Raw genomic sequence first — 20,627 nt, 5'->3', positions numbered from 1 at the left:
CCGCGCCGATCTCTGCACAGCAAGTGCTGCGCCTCAACCACCGCCCTGGTCAGAGACTGACTGATGGTCATTCCAGAAATCTCACAGCATTTTCACCTACCCCTTTCATCTGACTGCAACTGTGCCTCCAAGTCCTCTGGAGAGACGTAGTATTCCTGCTCTTCGCCTTCAGGAGGTTTAGGTTTACACTTCCCACAGCAACAATTACAGCAGCAGCATAAACAGCAGCAACAATAGCAGCCCGTGATGAGCCCACAGAACACAAACAAGGCCTGCAGAGACAGAAGACAAAGAAATAGTCATAACCTCTGCCTGCCACGCGTGACCACCGAGTTTGATATGGAAACCAGAGACCAAAAATACAGCAGTGCAGAGACAGAACTTACTAACTACTGGTTTACGCTTCATCACCAAGATATATTTAAAAATATGTGCAAAACTGGCTGCAGCTCTCAACATTTTACACTGCAGTGAATACTGCCAACCTGGTTTACTTGAAGAATTCCTACAATCTAGGTTTAAGTGGACTATTCTACATCTGCAAGAAGATACAGGTCTAAGAAGTACCTCTGGATTTTAATACAGGTATACAATAGTTTCTGGAGAAGAGGAGGCTGAGGGGAGACCTCATGGCCCTCTCCAACTCCCTGAAAGGAGGGTGCAGAGAGGGGGGATGAGTCTCTTGAGCCAAGGAACCAGCGCCAGGACAAGAGGGAATGGCCTCAAGCTGCGCCAGGGCAGGGTCAGACTGGCTCTTAGGAAGGATTTCTTTGCAGAAGGGGTTGTTGGGCGTTGGAATGGGCTGCCCAGGGCAGGGGGGGAGTCCCCATCCCTGGAGGGGTTGAAGAGTCGGGTTGACCCAGCGCTGAGGGATCTGGTGGAGTTGGGAACGGTCAGGGTGAGGTTCATGGTTGGACTGGAGGCTCTTCAAGGGCTTTTCCAACCGAGATGATTCTGTCTAGGACAGACTGTAGCTTGCATAAATAACCCTGGAAAATATTTACACCAGCTAGTTGACGTAGAGGTCACGATGTACCTACAAGTAGAGACCTGGACCTACCCAAAGATGTAGGCACGGCCACAAAGCTCACCATAGCGAGGTTCGGGGCGCTGAGGTGAGATGCCACCAATACCTGAGCAACACAACTCGAAGCCAGCCACACCTGCCAGGTGCTTATCACAGTGACAACGGGCAAAATCAAAATAGGTCACTGGGCAACTGTTTGAAAAAATAATTCTAAAGCTTGCAAACCAGCACAGTGATACTCCCTTTCTCTTACTGCAGGGGAACCAAGACATGGAGTCAGTGCTGGCAAAGGGCAGAAAAATAAACCCATGAAATGAAACACCAAGAGTAGGAGAAGGTTTTAATCAGCCATAAAACACTCTGAACAACGTCATGTCACTAAATAAGTAAGCTGGTGCAGTTATGGTTTCATACTTCAGTTTCATAGTCACGCTCTTTTACTTACTACTTTCTGTGCAAGAGGACTGCAATCACACCAACCCCGGAATGCAAAAGCCTGGACAATTTCAGTATGAGAAATGTGTAATGTGCAACATAGTTTTTTTTCACTTTTGAGTAAATGAGGCAATTCTAAAATGTATTACTTAAGAAGATAGAACCGTATTACACACAAAAATAATTCAAGTCCAGTAAAATACAGTAACTCCTTGGTACTGGCAGAAGACTCCCAGAAAGCATCTACACATTAATTTTTACATGAGCTTGCAGTCTGATTTTGGTATACTGGTGATTCTCTCTGCTGCAAGAGAAACAAGGATGGGCAAGTGAACAAATAACCTGGAGTCTCAAGCCAGAGTGATTTGAGAGAAGAGCTGAAGACGTGACACTTGTTCAAGGAAGCCTCTAAGTTTGTAAGCTTACTTCTAAACAGGATCACCCGTGTGAGCTCAAGGTCAGAGTCAGGACTCATTCTGCAAAACCATTTAGCAGGTATTACCCAAGAGAATACCCCCCAAATCCTCCTCACTTTTAAACTCACTAGAAAGGTCCAAGCTTCTCTTAGTAATCTAAGTCCTGCCTATGAGGCCTGTATCACTGAAAGATAATAGAAAAATACTTCTGACGTAGAGATTGCAACACAGTAAGAGAAGGTTAATTACCAGGTGTCAGAAATTCAGCAAGTTCCAAAAGTAAAACCAAGCGCAATTATCAAATGGAGCTCTTTAAGAGTTTTAAATGCCAACCCAGAATAACTTCTCTTTGCACCTCTATTTACCTTTGCCCACCAGCTGGATAGCACGAAGTATGTGTTCACATTTTCTTCACCAAACTGCTCTGCTACATACAGACCCAGAGAACCATACTTATCATAAATGTTTCGCTTTGTGGCATCGGTCAATATTGCGTGTGCATTATTGATCTCTTTAAATTTTTCTGCTGCCTCTGGATTATCAGGGTTTTTATCAGGATGATATTTCAATGCCAGTTTCCTGCAGAAAGAAAAAAAAAAAAGAGAACGTTATAGATTAAAAACTGGGATTTGGGTTCCTGTTTTTTGATTTTTTTTTTTTTTTAATTCCGTTGCCTGTCACTCAAAGGAGACTTTCAAGTTCCAGTTGGTTTCCTTCATCTGTGATTCAACTTCCCCGATGATTCTTCCTTAGATGATAACAAAAGGCTACAGCAGTGTCTAGCTCAGTTCACAGGATGGACTTCAGACTGTTGGATTCGGCCCTCAGAAATCCAATGGGAAAAAAGAAAGACATTGAAGAAAAGTAGTACTCTTTTTTTCACCCCTCAGCTCCAGCAATTTCCACAAGTTAAGTTTTGCTCCTGCTAAAGCAAAGACCAAGCTAACAGAAAAAAGACACACCACAAGTCTAAGATATGGTACCAAAGACCAAATAAAAGCAAACTGCCACAGCTGATCTGCAGTGTCTGAACACAAAAATAGAATAGACAATCACTTTGTGGTTAATTCACCAATTCCTGTGCAGGAACAAAGTACTTTTCAGTTCAAGGTTTGCTAGAATAGAAAATGCTTCAGAGTTCCGAGATATCAGGAAATCACAACGTGCCTCCCCTCGTCATGACAGATCTTTCAGCTAAACGACAGCACTTTACAGTCCCCGGAGGTCTCTGAACATAGCACCAAAAAAATCAGATTAAGCATTGATAAATTTGCTAGTTCTGAGATGGCCCAGGCCATTTATAGAAATCAGTAGAAAACTGGCCAAACGACTCCTTACAAACAGAAAAAATGTGCTCCCAAGCAGAAAAATGATAGAGAATTGTATGCTAACAGTTCTCCTCCACCAAAAAACGTACTTGTTCTCCTACAGAAATTACCACAAAGTCCCTTATTTGAGAAACACACTAGAAGCCTGCAGATGTTTACATGTCAACTTTGCAGCGGGGAAACGTTGACAAACATAAAATAAAGATTTGGGCAAGCACAGGTTTGGATGTGCATGCAAATATATCACAGTGTTCAAACAATAAATTGAGGCTTGAAACACTCGAACTGTAAATGATGCTGTTCAGTTAAATAACATCCACGGCTGCCACTAATGCTGTAGCCTCAGTGAGGACTGAAATAATCACAGTTTGTATAATTAGAGGGAAGTTATATAAACCTGGGAAGGGTTTAGCTACTATCAGGGTGCAACAGACAAAAATTTTTCATTTCCCACTTCCTAAATGAACAAACACCCCATAGCCCACAGGCCAGCAAAGGATGTTCAAATGGAGTGAAAACAAGAGGTGGTCAGTCCTTGTGTAAAGGAGCAGAGGAAACAAGATTAGATGAAGGTTCAGGTAAGTATGAAGCAGCTACATTTCACCGCAGGATCTAGCTGGGTTGTTCCTCCCCAGGAAAAACTGTTGCAGTTTTTCCTCCAAGAAGGTAAAATTATTTTCCAGTTGCTAAGGCTTGAAGTTTACCGATTCAAACTTCCACTTCAAGATTTTAGGAAGACACAGGTAATTTTTGAGAATCTGTGGGCCCAGTTTATTCACAGACTTCATCATACAGTGGCCATCAGTATTAAAATGAAGCTTTGAATGGCAAAAAGTTCTGGTAAATGTTAAAGACTAAAAGAAAACAACTTTGAAAAAGAATATCCTCGTGTAAAGATTACTACTGACCCCTAGTGTAATGCCAAATACATTGCCGCTTGTCAGATAGTCTACATAGCTCACGCTTATGGTGAAGAAGCAGTTGCATTTAAGCAGATTTTGGGGGAAATGTGGAAAGAGAGGATGTTACAGGACTCTCTTTTTGGCTTTGTTCATGTGCCTAGCTCCTTAAGAAAAGAAATAAAGACAAAGATCCTCTTTTAAAATAGTAGCTCCACACTGAGTAAGAAATTTTGAATGGGTTTTTAGGAAAAAAAGTAATTGTTGATGCTTAGTTTTCATGCTTATTTGCATATTTAATCTATACCTCACTGTGCCATAATTAGAAATGATGGACAAAAGGGCAGTACTGCACATCTGTGGTCCCTGTAAGCCAGACACAAGGCTACGTAACCTGAAGAATTTAACTCTGATCGCACTGGCTTAAAACTCTGTTCAACTTTAGATAAAGATCTCTCAGAATGATACTGCATATCTGAGATTTTAACTTAGAGATAAGATGTAAAAATTTAACGCACTTATATCCAAAGCCTAGGCATGTTTTCACACCAATTTCTGCAAGAAGCAACCATGTTTTCACCTGGTTTTCTTACATGTTTTTCTTGCAAAAGGTTTAAATAAACCAACTCTAGCCTGTACATAAACAGGCCATCTGTTGAATACTTAATTAAAGTTATCAGTGCTATTGGGCAACAGGTGTAAAACTTCAACCTTTACCTGTATGACTTCTTGATATCATCTGAAGTGGCGTTCTTGTCCAAGCCCAGCACGTGGTATAACGATTCCCCAGAGGTAGAGAGCGAACGTTGCCTCTGGTCTGCCATCTTGAACTAACCTGAAGAGAGAACTGGCCCCTGCCAAGAAAAGATTAAGAAATACTTCAACAAAGAAGAACACAGACCTCATTAATCAAGTCATCCTTAAAACCAGAGTTTGCGCGTGAAAAATTCATCTTTTATAAAGTTTAGATGTGCTGTGAAAAGAACAGGCTCTTAATGTATGTGGAAGTTAAAAAGTGACAAAACTCAGTGAATTATCAGTAAAAACAACTATTCCATTTTCAGCACACCAGGCACCCTTGGATTACAACTGTGTATACTCAACTCTTCATTCCAAAACCCCCAAATCAACAGCTGAGGTACAGCTATAGATATGTACTACCTAACACATCCCTAAAGCTACTTCATCTTCTTTATTAGTCTTAATATTATTTATTTATGATAATACCTACAAAAACAACTTGACATCAGAGAGGTTGCTATTACATTGAGGCTGCTTTTTTGCACCACACTTGCACAGGGGTGATTGCATTTGCATTTTCATTGGTTTAAAAAAACCAAAACAAAACCCAACAACACCCAAACCTCCGCACACCTCCCAAAACCCCAGCCTCCCGTCTCATCACGGACACCAGGTTGAGCAGAATCCTGTAGACAAATCCAGTTTGACTAGGCCTCTGCACCCCACTGTGCAAGAGGGAATGCCTGTCCACTTGGAGATCTCCCCTCTCATTATTTAAAGTCGTGGATCAAACATTTAACATCTATTCTAGTTAAAATCACGCTACTTGAACGTGGATTAACCTCCTGCTCCAAATTCAAGTGTGAAAGACCCGAGAGGTCTCCCCTGTGCCACGCCACGGGCAGATACGGTTATGTCCTCTAACACCCTGAGGAGATTAGCATCTGCCATTCTTCAGCCGCAGAACTGCAACAAGGATGAGCATCGAAGAGAAGACTATTGGCTATTTTTGGATTATGTCATTACAGTTAGCCTACACCAGATTATGTAGTCTTTGAAAAAGATATTTAAAGCACCAGACTTTTCTAATTTAACCCTTTATCTTATATAACAAAGTTAATAACTTCAGCTTTTAAAAGGCTACCTGAAAGAAACACTCCCAGACATCCCATCCTGCGCTGCCTGGTTCTTGGTGTGACCTCACAGTGTTGACACGCTTCACCAAGCAACAGTTCTGTTTCTACCAACACAGGGGGATCGTCATGCCTGTACAAGTGTGACGAGGTGGCAAGGACATGGACAGAGACATTGAACAACCTTTTTGTTCATCTCCAGGCCTACTGTTAACTCCTCTTCCGCATTTGGCCTCTCCAGCTTTACATCAGTTTAACTCTGGAAAACACCAGCTAAACTAGCAAACTCTCAACTCATTTCCTTCAAGAAGTCTTTGGCAGCTCTGGTGAGTTTAATTAAAAGCTACCTAATATGGAAGCTATAAATTATTATTAATAAAAATAAAAGGTCTAAACTCTAATGCTGTAAGAATTCAACTCACATCCCAAATCTGAAAGATGAATACTTGGGTAGGGAGAGAAAACCTTTTACTTTCTGTTAAAGGATACTGTTCAGCTACCAAAAGGTTTCTGTATGAGAGGAAGATTATTGAGTCCTGTGAGACACAGCACAAATAACTTATTTATTTAGGCACAATCTGATTCAGTGAAAGGAGAAAAAAAAAAAAAAAAAGTATTTCAGGAACAAAATCCCACATCCAGAAATACACCAGGCACAACCCTTGGGGACAGCTTTTCCCATCCACAGCTACGGGTCAACCTGGCTGCAGGCTCCCAGCCCCCTCTGCCCAAGCGGTCCCAGTGCTGAGGTCAAAGACTGATGATCCTGACGTCTCTCTGGTAATCCAGCTAATCGCACGGGCCTGCTCCAACCGCTGCCCTGGCTCCCCCGCCAGCTTCTCCCACTCTCCAACCACCACCGCTTCCTCGCAGCCTCCTCGGACACTCTCCTGCAGCTCTATCACGGCGGTCACCCGTCAGCAGCATCCAGCCACGGGCAGCATGTCTTACTGCTACTGCTCTTTGCCAGGGACCTGTGGGATTCATCTGAAGTCGGGGGGGTGGGGTGGAAAAAAGCAGCCTGGTTGAGATTGTACATGTTAATTTAGCTCTTCCAAAGGCATTGCTTCAAACTGGAGCTTCGAGGGCATTATGAACTTTTCTGTTTAAAGTCTGTAGCTCTATTTTTTATAGGCGTAACAAGCTTCCTTTAAAACCAATCCAACGTGCCCTTGGTGCGCAGATGCTGCAGATCACAGGTATACACTACGTTCTGCTTAATAAAATCTCCCCTGCTAAATTAGTGGCCAATTTGTTCAAGAAAAATGAATTCAATTTGGTCCGGGCGATGTCTATCAGTCTGCAGGCTGCCTGTCAAGACTAAAGACAGCCATAGGAATAAAATTCCACACTGCTGCAATCTTTAATTGCTTCAGTCTGAACAGTTCAGGGTATCTGGAGTTCCTTGTAATGGGGTGTCTGTTTTTCAAAACTGGTATGAAGTGGACACGTTGGCCTTGGCAGAAGAGCGGAGGACAAGGTGGTAATGGGAATTCATCTGGGAAGCTTGTTATTTAAGGGAACAGAAGAGCATTATTACGAGGAACACAACCTTTGGCTTTTCAAATATGAAACAGACAATAAAGGTGCAAGTTATTTAAGTTCAGAGTACTTCATAAACCAGGATATTATCTATCCTACTGTTTTTACAAGTGGCTTTAATTCACAGTACTGAAAGCTGCTCTGTATTTTTAAGAAGTGTTGTACGCAGCAGCAACAAGCCATCTGCTCCGTATTCTAACCAAGCAGGATGCCCTGAAGAGGTTTCTCTCAGAAGGCTCTGGGCTCTGAAGAAAGGTAATCCCCTGGATTAAACAGCGCAGTTTTTAACCATCTGTGTACCAGAATATCCTGCATTAGTCAGCTTTACCAGAAAATTCAACTGTTTTAAGCACAACCAGGTAAGTATAATTGGTACCGCCTTGCTGAAAAAAATTAAACCTGATAGGTTATATGGAAGCCAGCCTTAACATTTTAAATACATCAACAGTAAATTGAACCTTAAAAAGACTAATTTTATCTTCCCAAAAGAATCCTATCAAGTTTCGTGAAACTTGTGATATCTTCGTTTCTGCCAGGTCTGCTGACCCTTTTGTAAATTGTATTTAACTCATTAAAATGGCAAGCTATTATTACAGCCAAGAAAAATGAATAGTTCTCCGCCAGTTTAGGGAATTAAATACTCACAGAACATCCCAATGAATGCCGGCATGAAAAAGGGGTGACAGCAGATCAGGTGGCCAGAAGCAGGGAGGGAGGACAAAACCTTCACCTGAGCCCGCTGCAGGACGCTGCAAAGAATTTAACTGCAAGGGGGCAACGAGGGGCAACTTTTCCAAGAAAACGTGCTCATAGCTGCGTGGCAGGAGGGAGGGCGGCGGTTACTGACACTGCTCACGCAGGGAGCAGCCGCTTGGAGCGACCCCGAATCGCAGGAGTCTGATCCCTGCTAGGAAGGGATCCCCTTGCACCAGTGAAGTGATGGAGGGCTGATCCAGCGCGCAGTATCAACGATATTCCAGTGTCGTTAGCATCCAGAAGCAAGCTAACAACAGTACTTTTATTTCACTTCAAGGCTGAAGTATTCAGTATTTATTCATTAACAAACCTGTGGAAACTGTCAAGTACCAAGTTGCCTGAAATATCACTTTTCACATATCCAAATAATTTTGTGTATTTTTCCAAGGCACAGCGGCTTACTCGGATTTCCTCACCGGAGGACAGACGGTGAGTTATGGCTGTTCAGCTCCAACTGATAAAAATTAGAAGGGGCAGAGGAAACCAAGCCACATTAACTTTAAAAATACTACCACAGCACGACATTGGGGTACAATCTTCACAGAATTTTAATTTTCTTAATACCTGCATAGTCATAAGTTCAAGTTACAAGAAAAATTTCTTTTAAATCACATCATGAATGCATCTGTCAATGCACAGACCTTTAAATACATGTTGTTCACAGCAATTTTAGTGAAAATTCTTCAATGTAGGGAATCTGGCTGTCAACAGTTGTTCCAAAAAGTGAAATCCTGCTGTAACAGAGAAAATCCACCACCTCCTGACATGGTAAATGATACTTACCCACTAGACATAAGACAGTGGAGAATCATTAACCTGAATGGATACTCTATCCAAATTGCAGTGAGTTTGGTTGAAACCAGAACAAAACAGCTTCTGAGTCTTTCCATACTTTGCCAGTAACACAGAGAATAGAGGAATCGCCAGAAGGGGCAGATAGGAAAGAAGAGGATTAAGAAAGACAAGCTCAAAGCCATGCTGGAAGTGCTGGCCAGGAGAAGAGGAGGTCGGCTGCTGTCCTAGCACAGCCCAACACCACGCAGGTACCAACCCTGCAAGTGTCTTTAATACCAGCTATCTGCAATGATGTCAAGGCCTCTGCAATTACAGTTTTAAGAGCATATTAGCAGATGATTAAAGAGCCTAGCCTGGAAATGATGTTTTGCCAGCTCTTACAAAAATTATGTCTAGTTGATGCTTTATTATACAACTTTAGGAAGCACTAGAGTATTTTAGGAAAGATTTGTATTCTACAAAGCTTTTCTGGTTACTGACTACGTGGTAAAATATGTCAGTTAAATTTAAGATTACTAGCTTTTCAAAGACTTCCAGTGTAGAAAATTAACTACAGGTGTTAATCTTAAACTAAATTATTCTATCTTAACCAGTATTTACTAGCAAAAGTCTAAATAAAAACACCAAGCCAAAAAACCACTTTAGTAAATATTGATTTATCACAAAAATGAAATAGCACCACTGGCCTCCACATCCTGTCCATCTGTCTCAGATTCATTTAGAGTCGTTTTCACAATCTGGTATTTTTCTAGGGTGAAAAAAAATCATTTTTAAAGGGGAGAGGAGAGAAGCATATACAAGAATGCATTATCAAGAAAAATATGAGGTGTTTTAAGCTTGGCTTTGTCAGGTGTTAAAGAGATTTCTATAAGAAACTTTGAACTTTGTTTCCTCGGCATTATTTTGCATTTAAATGAGTGGATTTTTTTTTAGCTACAAGAAACAAACAAATACAGCACTTACCTGGTATCTTGTTCGAATATTCTAAGGTAAGTGGTAACAGCTTCCACACACACCTCTAAAAGTGAATCTCCTAAAGACAAAACAAAAGCAAATCAATTGTTCACGGCCTCGTATGTTGAGGGCTCACTGCAAAGTTATCATCACATTATTTTATTATAACAATCCTTTGTAATACGCCAAAGGCAAGATGGAAGTGAAATAACAGAAATGTAACCTTCTATACTTATATAAAACTTCCACTTAAAGCAGGTAAGTATTGACGCCGGTGGGAATGTGGTGGCACGCTGCAGTCTGGAGGTGTTCAACAGGGACCCACCTTCCCACGACACGCTCAGCTGGCCCCAGAGAATGCCCTGTAAAGGCTGCACTGACGAATTTTCACTATGCTTTCACTCCAACGCCGCCTTGATGTGGAAGTCCAGAAAAAAACACGAGTGGTTTTACTGTCCAAAACATTTTATACTACAGTAAGTCTCCACAGTGTAAATACTTAACTTTAGAATTGATTAGCTGTCAAAGTAAGTTACAAATATTTTAAAGTACAGATTCAAGGGCTTTACGCTTTTATCTGTAGCTGCAGCCTCTCTTCCCAAACCTTTTACCATGTGAAGGACACACACTTACCTAAAATAAAGATACCAGTCACACAGAAGCTCTAATAACCATTATCTGTTTAAGACTTTGGACTTTTTCAACTCACACATTTGTAAAATATCTGCACTTAAAACAAGAGAAGCGTGTTTTTCCAGTCTGGATAATCTGTAACGTTGTTAGAGACAGCTAAAGCAGCTTAGCTGCGAGCTCCAGCCCAGGGGTTCTGCCGCCCTGCGAGGGAGCAGCCCAGCTCCGGCACAGGCCAAGCCGCAGCAGAGCTGGACTCTGCCACAGCCCAGAGAGGTTTAGTGGCGTTCAGATGCCTTCGTGACACATAAGCGTAGGGTTTTTTTAAATTTCAATAGAAAACCAGTATTGTCTGTACAGCACCTTTCTTCACAAGTTATTAACAGCGCTGATGGAGACGTGCAAGTGCCTGGAGCAGCTGAGTGCCACTAGGCCACTTCTAATGCCACTCCACCTGGCATCGAAATTGGTTCATGGGCTTAAACTCTAGAGCAATGCCAGCTCATCTGGCCAGGAGAAATTTCCATCGAGAAAACCACCTTTTTATCCTATTCACATTCCCTCATCCTGAAGCAGATTACCCGAAGAAGAAACAAGTCTCATTTCGGCGTACAAGGAGGAAGAGAACCCAAGATGAGCCAGCAACACCTCCCCCCTTCTTTGCGGTGAAGGCAAAGCTAGACAGGTTGCTCCAGATCACTGATCACATGAAAATAAGAGAAGGAGTGGGCAAGAGGAGCCTAATAAATCCTAGATGCTGCTATGGAAAAATTTAGGGAAAAAAAAAAAAAAAATCACTGCAACAGATTAAAATATCTTTCTCATTAAGCAGGTACAAGATGCATCTAATCCATGTCATTAATCACAAAGTCACTTATGCGTTAGATTACCGAACAATAAACTTCATAAGTGGGACTTCAGAGCAGCTTTTACCCGGCAAGTCATCGCTTAATCATCATCCAAACCCTTTCAACAGATTCCAAAGAACAAGCTCTGAATGCACTTGAGAAATAAACTCCCCATTCAATTAAAAAAACACGCCTGTCACGAACTAGAAGGTTTTGGTGTGGCAAACTGAGATGTTGGGAATACACCCAGCAAGCTGCTGGCATTACTGACCACAGAATTTATTTTATGCAGCCTGTAAGAAGCTGCTCAGTCTTCACAGCATAACCATAAATGAGTAAGAACAAACCAACAAGAAAATAATCAGCCTATTGTTGATGGATCTATTTAGTTCATTTGATAGATACTGACAAAGGACTTTTCCTGAAAAACAAAAGGCAGGGAGTGCATAAGCTACAGGCAGAATTTAACCTTTCCCACTTGGATGGACCCTGTGCCATATTAAATGCTAGACTCGGATGCAAAATGTCTTATTTTGTGAACCTATAAAAGCCTCCTCTTAGGGCACTGGGGACCAGAACAGACTTAGATGGACGGGTCCACCCGTTCTGCCTCTGGTCACTCTAAATCTTCTCTTCACTCTCCAGCTAGCAGATACACAGAAAGGTTTTTTTTCCTAAATCAGCCCTGCCTGCATACCTAGATGAAGACCATCTTTAAATTTACCACTAATCCTGTTTCAGTCAGCAACCTAAGCTTCAGAAATGTTGACATTCAAACTGAAAAACAGCTACAGTATGCTCAATTTATGGATGTACACAGCTGGAAATCTTGTCAGTGAAATAGGAGAAGAAAGCAAAGTCCAAATGTACGTTAGAGATTTGATTACACTTGCTTGCCTTCGACAAAATGAGCTATCCTGCTAAAGTCAACATTCGGCATATAATGAAAACACGATGATGTGTGGATAGAAGCTTCGGATAGTTCAAATACAAGATTCTGGCCCAGGCCTCATCAAAACTCCATCAGAAAAGTCTTTATTTTTTACAGCATATATACCTAATACCTAGCCATGTACAGAACTCAGAATGTATCAGTATTTTTATTTTAACATGGATGCAAGCAGCAATATTTTCTTCAGCCTCTCTACTGTGCCAATAGAAAGTTTCATTAACAGCAGAAAGCCTGATTTACAGCTGAAAATAACCAAACAAACCCAAAATAAATTCCAAAGGGAACTAGTTCTTATAAAAATCAAAGTACATGAGCAACCCGTGCCGGCTCCTTCGCACCCCCTCCTCCTCGCTCCCGCCAGCACGGCGGCCAGCGGCAGCACGCTGCCTTCCCGGGGCTTTGCCCACCTGGTTTCTGGTGCAAGTGGCAATTCTAATTTAGTGACTCAGGGATGTTTTGATCTACCCATCCAATCTCATTATGCAGCAGGCCAGATCCACTGACCCAGAGCTCTACATAATACCCTGCTTGTAACTGCTTGCAAGTATCTGCCCTCCTTATGACATGATGTTCACAATACAAACAAAAGGCGAGAAAATGAAAGGACAGATGCCGGAAGAAACGGAAGTGTTTAAAACCAAGATTAATGGATGTTTACCCGGTTTCAAAAAACACAAAGACTCAGAAGAAAAAAAAAAAATCCGAGGAAGGGAATAAGTAATTGTTGAAGAAGCAGAGAATACATACGTACGTATGAAAATCAGAAAAAAAGATTAATGATGAAGAAAAGATAACAAAAGCAAAGCTACACGAATGCAAACTAAATGCAGCAACACATTAAAATGGTGATAAGGTTTGTAACACAAAGGAAGAAATACGCTTAGGAAGTTCGCCTGCTCTTTCAACCATTTTGCTCATACCAAAAGCAGCTCTTCCAGCCTCGTTTGTCCTGCAAATTGGAATCCAATTTATCCAACATTATATTTCCCCCATACGCTGCGACCATAGTGCTCAGCACCTTTTCTTCCTCTAACCAAGAGCTATATACTACCTTCTCCTTACAGAAATCAGACGTGTTCTCAGACCCATGCTTTTTGATAAAAAGCACATCTGTTTCTTCTGTCTACCCTAACCTCCTCTGACAGATGCAGGAGAACCATTTTTATTTAACAGTTCTATTAACAGAATTGCCATCATCCTGCTCCATATGCTATTAACAAAAAGAGATAAGTATCTTTAGGATACCTGGCTTCATAATCCATCTGTCATGTATGTGAGCTATATCACACTTATCATGTATGTAAAGAAATAATGCTGCAATTAAGGCAAATACAAATATTAAAAAAAAAATCATTAAGACAAAACAGAAACTCCCAAGTCTTCACTTTCACATCCTTACTTGCTCACATCATGTGCAAATGAATCAGTATTGGAAAAACGATATGAAAATGCTGAAGGTAAAGCAAACTGGCTAGTAAGTGCGCTCGGAAGACGACTCCTTTTTTAAAGTACTCTTCATGAACACTCCCCTAGCTGTCTTGAAATAGTAATTTTTAACCTATTAATTGAAGCACTAACATTTACTATTTCATTAAAGCATTCAGAGTGAGTGTTCTGGTGTTCCTTATATTTTTTTGTATCGCAGCACAAAAGCCTTTTAGCTAAATTATGCGATTCAGTTTGTAGCCTTTTGCTAAAGGTCATGTGAGAAATTTCATATCCATTCAAACATTCTGTTTTAACACACAAACCCTGTTGTAAAGCTAATTTAGTATCCAGGGAATTAAATGCACACATCTTTCTCCCAGAAAAAAATAACTTTACTATGGCCAAATTCACTTGTCTTGGGAACAGAAGATAAGTCTCCAACAGTAAAAGACTGCGACGCTAAATTCTTCACTAAATACTCTTAAGTATGAGTTAAAAAAAACACACACACAGCTTTTAAATAAATGAAATCTGGGACAACACAACTTCTCTGTTAAATTTGTCTAAATTGACGTAACATCCACCATTAACAGCAAAGAGAGGTTACACTGAAACTTGTGACAAACCTAACTACAGCCATACAAGTGTTGTTTCTCTAATAAGCTTAGCAGGTTAAAATTTAGCCATTTAAGTCTCATTGACCAACCCGTTACAAAGACTTGTGACCTTGTACCCTACACAAGAGTAAGATTCAAACCTACTAGAGAAGGTTTTCCATATTAGGGGAAAAAGATGTAAAGTATTAGATTCACATTTTCTATCCTTTCTCCTCAACTAAAAGAATTACTCTTTAAAACCTTGGGGTTTTTTAGTGGATTCCCTACTTAGGATTTCATTGCTACTATTTAATCCTTCAGCAAAATTAAATTATTGTTTGTGGCATTACAGTCATTTATGTGGCAGAGTGCAAGTGTCACAAACTGCACAAGGCTACAAAAACCCTACATCTGCTTACTCAGCTATTTTCAAATTTATGAAAAAACAGTAGTTCTGTTTGCTTGCCTCATTACCCTTAATTCTTTCTCTACATAAATCTATGCAGTGTTTGAAGGGCACACAAGTTCACTAGAACAAATCAGAAAACCCACAACGTTCACTGCTGTGGGTGGAGTGATACTGATGCCACTTATTTCTTCTAGAGAAGAAATATTTTAAACTTCTTCAAAAGTGTCAACACAGAGGTACAGCTCCATTTGTGCTAGGTGGGTTGAATAACTATATCAATTTAAAAAAAATCATATTGCTAATGACTATACCAATATAGTCAAAGCATTAAACCTTTAAACTATAGAAAAAGTCTTGGAAGAAACAGATGGGTTTACTCCCATAGAAGTGGGATTTATACTGCTCTGTCACACCTGTAGGTAAGGCAACTAAAGGCTTGTAAACGGCAGTAAAAGAAAAACTACCTATTGTTTCATGTGACAAAAGGTTCAGCAAACTGGATCAATTGTCACAATGTGATCCCTGACCGCTCGTAGGTCAGGATGAGATTTCACAGAATCACAGGATCATCTAGGTTGGAAAGGACCTTGAGGATCACCTAGTCCAAGCATTTCTATCGCGTGAAGCAGTAACTGTACAACACACACACAGGAATGCAAAACCACTTCAGCAACAGGCCAAGGACGTAACGCTGGCCTAAGCAGCACCTTTTCACAGCACAGGCAGTTTTTGCCTGCTCAAAAAGAAGGAACAAAGTGAGGTGACAGTACATCTAAAAAAGCCATCTAAGCAGTCCGAGAGGCAAAAGAAAGGACACAATGATCTTCCCAAACATGAATACACCTTTCAAATTACAAGTTGTTCGCAAAAGAGAAGAAAAAAAAATATCAGAAATTAATCTGGAAGGGCACAGCAGGGGGAGATTATCCTCTGTACTCATCTACAGTAGCAGGAGATGGAGGGGAAAAAAAAAAAGTTAATTCCTATCTTCTTTTGCTATCAATTGTGGAGGCAGATGAAAAGGTAAATAAGGGTTTCCCCCTCCTCAAAATTTAAATAATGTAAAAGTATGGTTCTACAAATTGCAAAATGTAGGCCAAAATTATTTTGCAAGTAATTTATTTTTGGAATTGGTTTGTTGTCAAATAAACACTCTTGGCAGTTTCAATCATGAACAGTTTTTGTTAATGACTCTGAAAGGAATAGTTTATATTAAAGGGTAAAAAAGCAAAAATGAAGATGAGGTTGTACCAACAGCAGAAGGTAATTCACATATCTTCAACCTGATCTAAAATGGTCAAGTCTGGTGTTTCCCTTTGACAAACTTCACCCTATTTTCAGGTTATTAATCTCTGCCTTTTGGTTCTTTAATAGTTATCTCTTCCCTACCAAACACACAAGTCATCCTCTTAAAAAGTTATTAATAAAGAAGCAAAACAAGCAGAACTGAATGGCAGAGTTTATAAAGCCAAGTTTCCAGAAAAAAACCACCCACCAAGCCACCTAGCTCAGGAAGAGAAAAACAAAAATGCCTTTATATGGCCACCAGGAATCCAATGTAACTGTCTCCATAATGTCAGAGCCTTTCTTTCTACTTCATAGGGTAATTAGTTTTTGGTAATCTACAAGATCTTACTCTAAAAATTAAGCTTCTTTATTTAATAATACAGGCAGAAAAGAAACTTCCCCCCCCAGTTTACTTTTACCTCATGTATCTGATGGGGTCCTCCCAGCCTAAGAAGGTGCATAATTACTTGAGCAACACTTGTATCCACGCAGTTAAGTTGTGAAGGCTTCATTTCCAAAGATTTTTGGCTTTTGAAAAGTTTAAAAATTAAGCATGTCTAAAAATCCTTTCTTCTCCTAATTGTTCAACTGCATTTCCCCAGCTTTTGTGGAGAGTGGGGAGGAGACTTCACTATTTCATTATTTCACTTCCTCACAGAAACTGCCAGAGAAAAGAACATTTTAATTTCCTTCTGTAAAAAACAGAAAACATGGGCTTCTAACATGCCTTCAAAGACTTCTTTATTAGATCATGAAGAAACACAGGCAAAAAGAGCACAACAAATCTGTCTTTTCAGGCAAGATAGAATACTAATAGGAAATGTTAAAAAGCAACAGCAACAAAAAAAACCCAACCCCAAAATAAAACCAAACCACAGCTCTTTTCTTTCCCTATTGCAAGGCTGGCAATCGAGCGATCTGCCGGTACAGCTCCAGGTTAAGGCACTCCAAGCCAGGACAACAGCTCAGGAATCCAGGTCAGCAGAGCTACAGCAACTTTGGGTGACAGGTCCTTGGCGTAAAGGCACCAGTTGTCCCCATTCCCTGCTGGTCAAACATCACAAACACAATAGGAAGTCGCTCCTGCAGTCCTGCAGCTGAGAAAAATGTGCCAGGACAGAGCAATCGGTGTGGTAAAAGCTTGAAAATAGTATTTTCGACAACTTTTAAGAACACCCTCAAAACCACTGCTTCCAAGAAACGACAGATTAAAGTCATAATCACACCAATAACATTTTTTAAATAGCATGATGCTCTTTTCCACCCTGAGATCACCAGACTCTTTGCAAGAACTGAAGGGCTGGGAGCAAGCTGCAATACTGGCCCGAGTACCTCCTGACACCAAACTGCACCATCCAGTTAAGCCTGAAAAAAAACCCAAAAGGCATCACCAGGAATAAGTGGTCTCACAAACAGGGCACAGGCTGTAGGATAAAACCCCTTCGAACTCAAACTATGCTATGGTGAGGGGGTGAGCCCAAACCCAAGCAGACCAAGCCCCCCAAGCAGATCATCTCCAGGCCCCAACATAAATCTCTGCCCCAAACACAACTCAACTGACAGAGAAAACACAAATTCCTTTTTCCACAGCCAGCCTCATCTGAAGAAAGGCCGACACTCCCCCAGCGATCACAAGACCTCAAAGCACACAAACACAGAGTGGTAGAACAGACCTGAAAAAACTGCAAGTGAAATGGCAAGTCATAAATACAGATTTACTAAACTAATTGATACAAACACCACCAAAAAAAAAAAAAATTTTGGACATGCAGACATTCTTCAGACATCTTCATACCACAGATTCCTCCTCACTGGGTAGTGTCAGATGTTACAGAAAACAGTTGAAAAGGCACGAGGAGATGAGATTCACACCTGCCCTGTTCCAATCCCCAGCACATGGGCATTTAGAAGCACAAAAGAAGTTAAAACTTAAGATTTTCATGATAAAATCTGAACTGACCAGCACAGCTTATATCACTCAAACTTGTTGTTTTGGCAGGAAAATACAAAATTCCTTTTCTTCTGAAGGCTGGGAAATGCTGGAGGGGCATGCCTTCACTGCAAATGTTTTTGTTTCTTCTTAGGCTAACTAAAACAGAGCCCATGTCCAGAGGTAAACACCCAGTAAGACACAGCAGAAAGCACCTTGGGAGAGATGACACATTTATTCCCTGGCCATCCAAAAGTTTTCAGAGCAGTGAAGAAAGTCCCTATGAACACACTGCTAATATAAGTATATTCTTATAATACTCCCAGAAGACATTAACCCGTATACAACAACCACGTTCCAGTCAGTCTGGACTGCGAGGTGCTCAGGAACTAAGACCTGGTACATTGTCTCCACCCAGCTCATTTGGCTAGAAATAGTCAAATCACAGGGTGGATTAAAAGTGGTTTTAATTTAAACTGGCATTTTCTTACAGGAGATAAACTCTTTGGTATTTTCTAACTATACAGTGCGGTTTCACCAACAAAGAGATTTATTTTATACTACTCCTACAGAAACCATACTGATGTTTATTTCCACTGTTCTCTCACTCTGCATACATTGAATCGGCAAGCTTAAACTATGCCCTCAGTTCTGCCATTCAGTCTGGCAACAATATTTTGTGGATGCTTTAAAAAAAAAAAAAAAAGCCAGCCCATAATTTAGAAATAATACGGTAACTGAGAATGGTATTTGTCCTACTGATTTTCCCACTAACTCACTAGCGATTAACAGGAAAATCACAGCTTGAATTTCAGACCGTAGACTTAGTTTGCAAACCTGGCACTTAAGGAAAAAACATTTTGTAGACTTTAATTGTAACTGAGTTTTCTAACATTACAACTGGGATAAGAAATGGAACAGCTGAATGCATATAGATTTTATAAACTAAGTTTTCAGACTGGAATCACACTTTTGAGTACTTAGAACAAAAAGGCCACTATTATACTGATGCATAATTTAATCACTGCCATTCCAAATGTACATGCCTTTTTGTTTCAGTGTACAGAATCATCACATTTAGTCTTTTTTCCACCTAAAGTAATAACTGAGAACAAAGCCAATGGTTTTTGTGACCGTGATGCCTTTATTCCTCCCTCTGATCTCAACTAACACCAGAGCACAGCAGATGTCTCGTCAGTCTGCCTGTATACATGACGCGATGCTGTTAATGCAACGTTAAAACCGTGTTACTCTTACACACGTTCCCCAAACCAAGAGTACATCTTCCTAAAGATCCTTAACAGGAACAGAATTAGTTGCAAAATAGCACCTTTCCTCATTCAGTGTTATTTTAAAATAATATTTTATACATCTCCACATTTAGCCTCAAAACAGCAAGGAAGGGTGGAAGTCATCATAGAAAAATAATTGTTAACATGCAAGAGGGACTAACTGGGCTTTATATGGAAGATGTCAACAGAACAAGTCACTGGAGGAAACGTGGTTTTAAGATAAGATGGAAACTGAGGTAAGGAGTTGCGCACTACAGGACAACCACAGAAGACGCTGGATTTTCATCATCCAAGTTATTTCACCCAACCTATATTCCATTTCAGGACCAGTAATAAAAAAACCAAAGCCATGTTGATTGTTATCCAAACCACTCAGTGAAACAGCGAGGTATGCTTGGGAAATTATAACTATGCACCTTCCAAACACCTTTTGATTAACTGTTTGCCTGGTTTTCCGAAGTCAATTGTGAATAGCAAATGTTGTGCCAAAGCAATTTTTAAAAGTGCAACAAGAATGAAGCAAGCAAGTGTGGAAATGGGGAACTTTGTAGGAAAAAAGAGACAGTTATTAAGGAAGATAAATATTTTCACTAATTACTGTCCAGGCAAAACATTTCTGTTCATTATGCATTTATTTTGCTCTGTGATAAAAATGGTCTACTCAAAGCGAGAACGTTATTTCCCAGCATTAATGTTAGGGCCTTCAAAAGAATGACTGACTTACTAATGATTTGTCAAACCAAACCCTAACAATGAGGAAAGAAATTTTAAGAAAAGACACAGTTCATACCCTATTTTGCTTTCACCGCTCAGACCAGAATAACTTTGAGACACACATAAAGATCGTACACGTGTGGAGAAGCAGCATCCCTGTTCGACAGAGCTCGTTGGTTATCAGATGGAAAACATTCCTAAAGTTCACAAAGAACAGCAACTCAGAAATTAACCTGGAACTTAAATCAATTCACTGCTCTGAACAGTAACTGAATCTGTTTTTTTAACTCAATTTAGAATAGGAGATATGTCTGGTTATAGTTTCCAAGAAACATCTCATCTCAGATTCCAGTGGAGGCACCAAACAATTTCATGGTCCCTTCCCTCCTCCTCAAGGAGATGCCGGGGGGTGCTGGGACGAGCGGAGGATCTCGGAGCAGCAGAAGCTACACCACACAGGCAAGAAGGAAAAGAACCGGGCACCTGCTCCCACCAACCACGCTGAACCATCCCAC

At 40.6% G+C, this 20,627-nt stretch overlaps 1 protein-coding gene across 3 annotated transcripts in view; it reads right to left on the bottom strand.

Annotated features, from left to right (window-relative positions):
• The window catches only part of DNAJC5 (DnaJ heat shock protein family (Hsp40) member C5), a 34,776-nt gene that overhangs the window by 7,722 nt on the left and 6,427 nt on the right, over positions 1-20,627 (bottom strand). The window contains exons 2-7 of one of the 3 annotated variants that reach the window (XM_074887822.1): positions 10,036-10,105; positions 8,167-9,820; positions 5,991-7,485; positions 4,823-4,959; positions 2,244-2,457; positions 101-272 (exon numbers count right to left, since the gene is read on the bottom strand). In XM_074887822.1, coding sequence (XP_074743923.1) covers positions 101-272; positions 2,244-2,457; positions 4,823-4,929 — 493 coding nt within the window. In that variant the 5' untranslated portion in view covers positions 4,930-4,959; positions 5,991-7,485; positions 8,167-9,820; positions 10,036-10,105. The remainder of the gene's footprint in view (positions 1-100; positions 273-2,243; positions 2,458-4,822; positions 4,960-5,990; positions 7,486-8,166; positions 9,821-10,035; positions 10,106-20,627) is intronic. The other 2 variants (XM_074887823.1, XM_074887821.1) reach the window with 2 other exon arrangements.

This window comes from Strix uralensis, chromosome 18 (assembly GCF_047716275.1).
Source record: "Strix uralensis isolate ZFMK-TIS-50842 chromosome 18, bStrUra1, whole genome shotgun sequence".
NCBI lineage: Eukaryota > Metazoa > Chordata > Aves > Strigiformes > Strigidae > Strix > Strix uralensis.
This window is presented reverse-complemented; position numbering and strand designations above follow the sequence as displayed.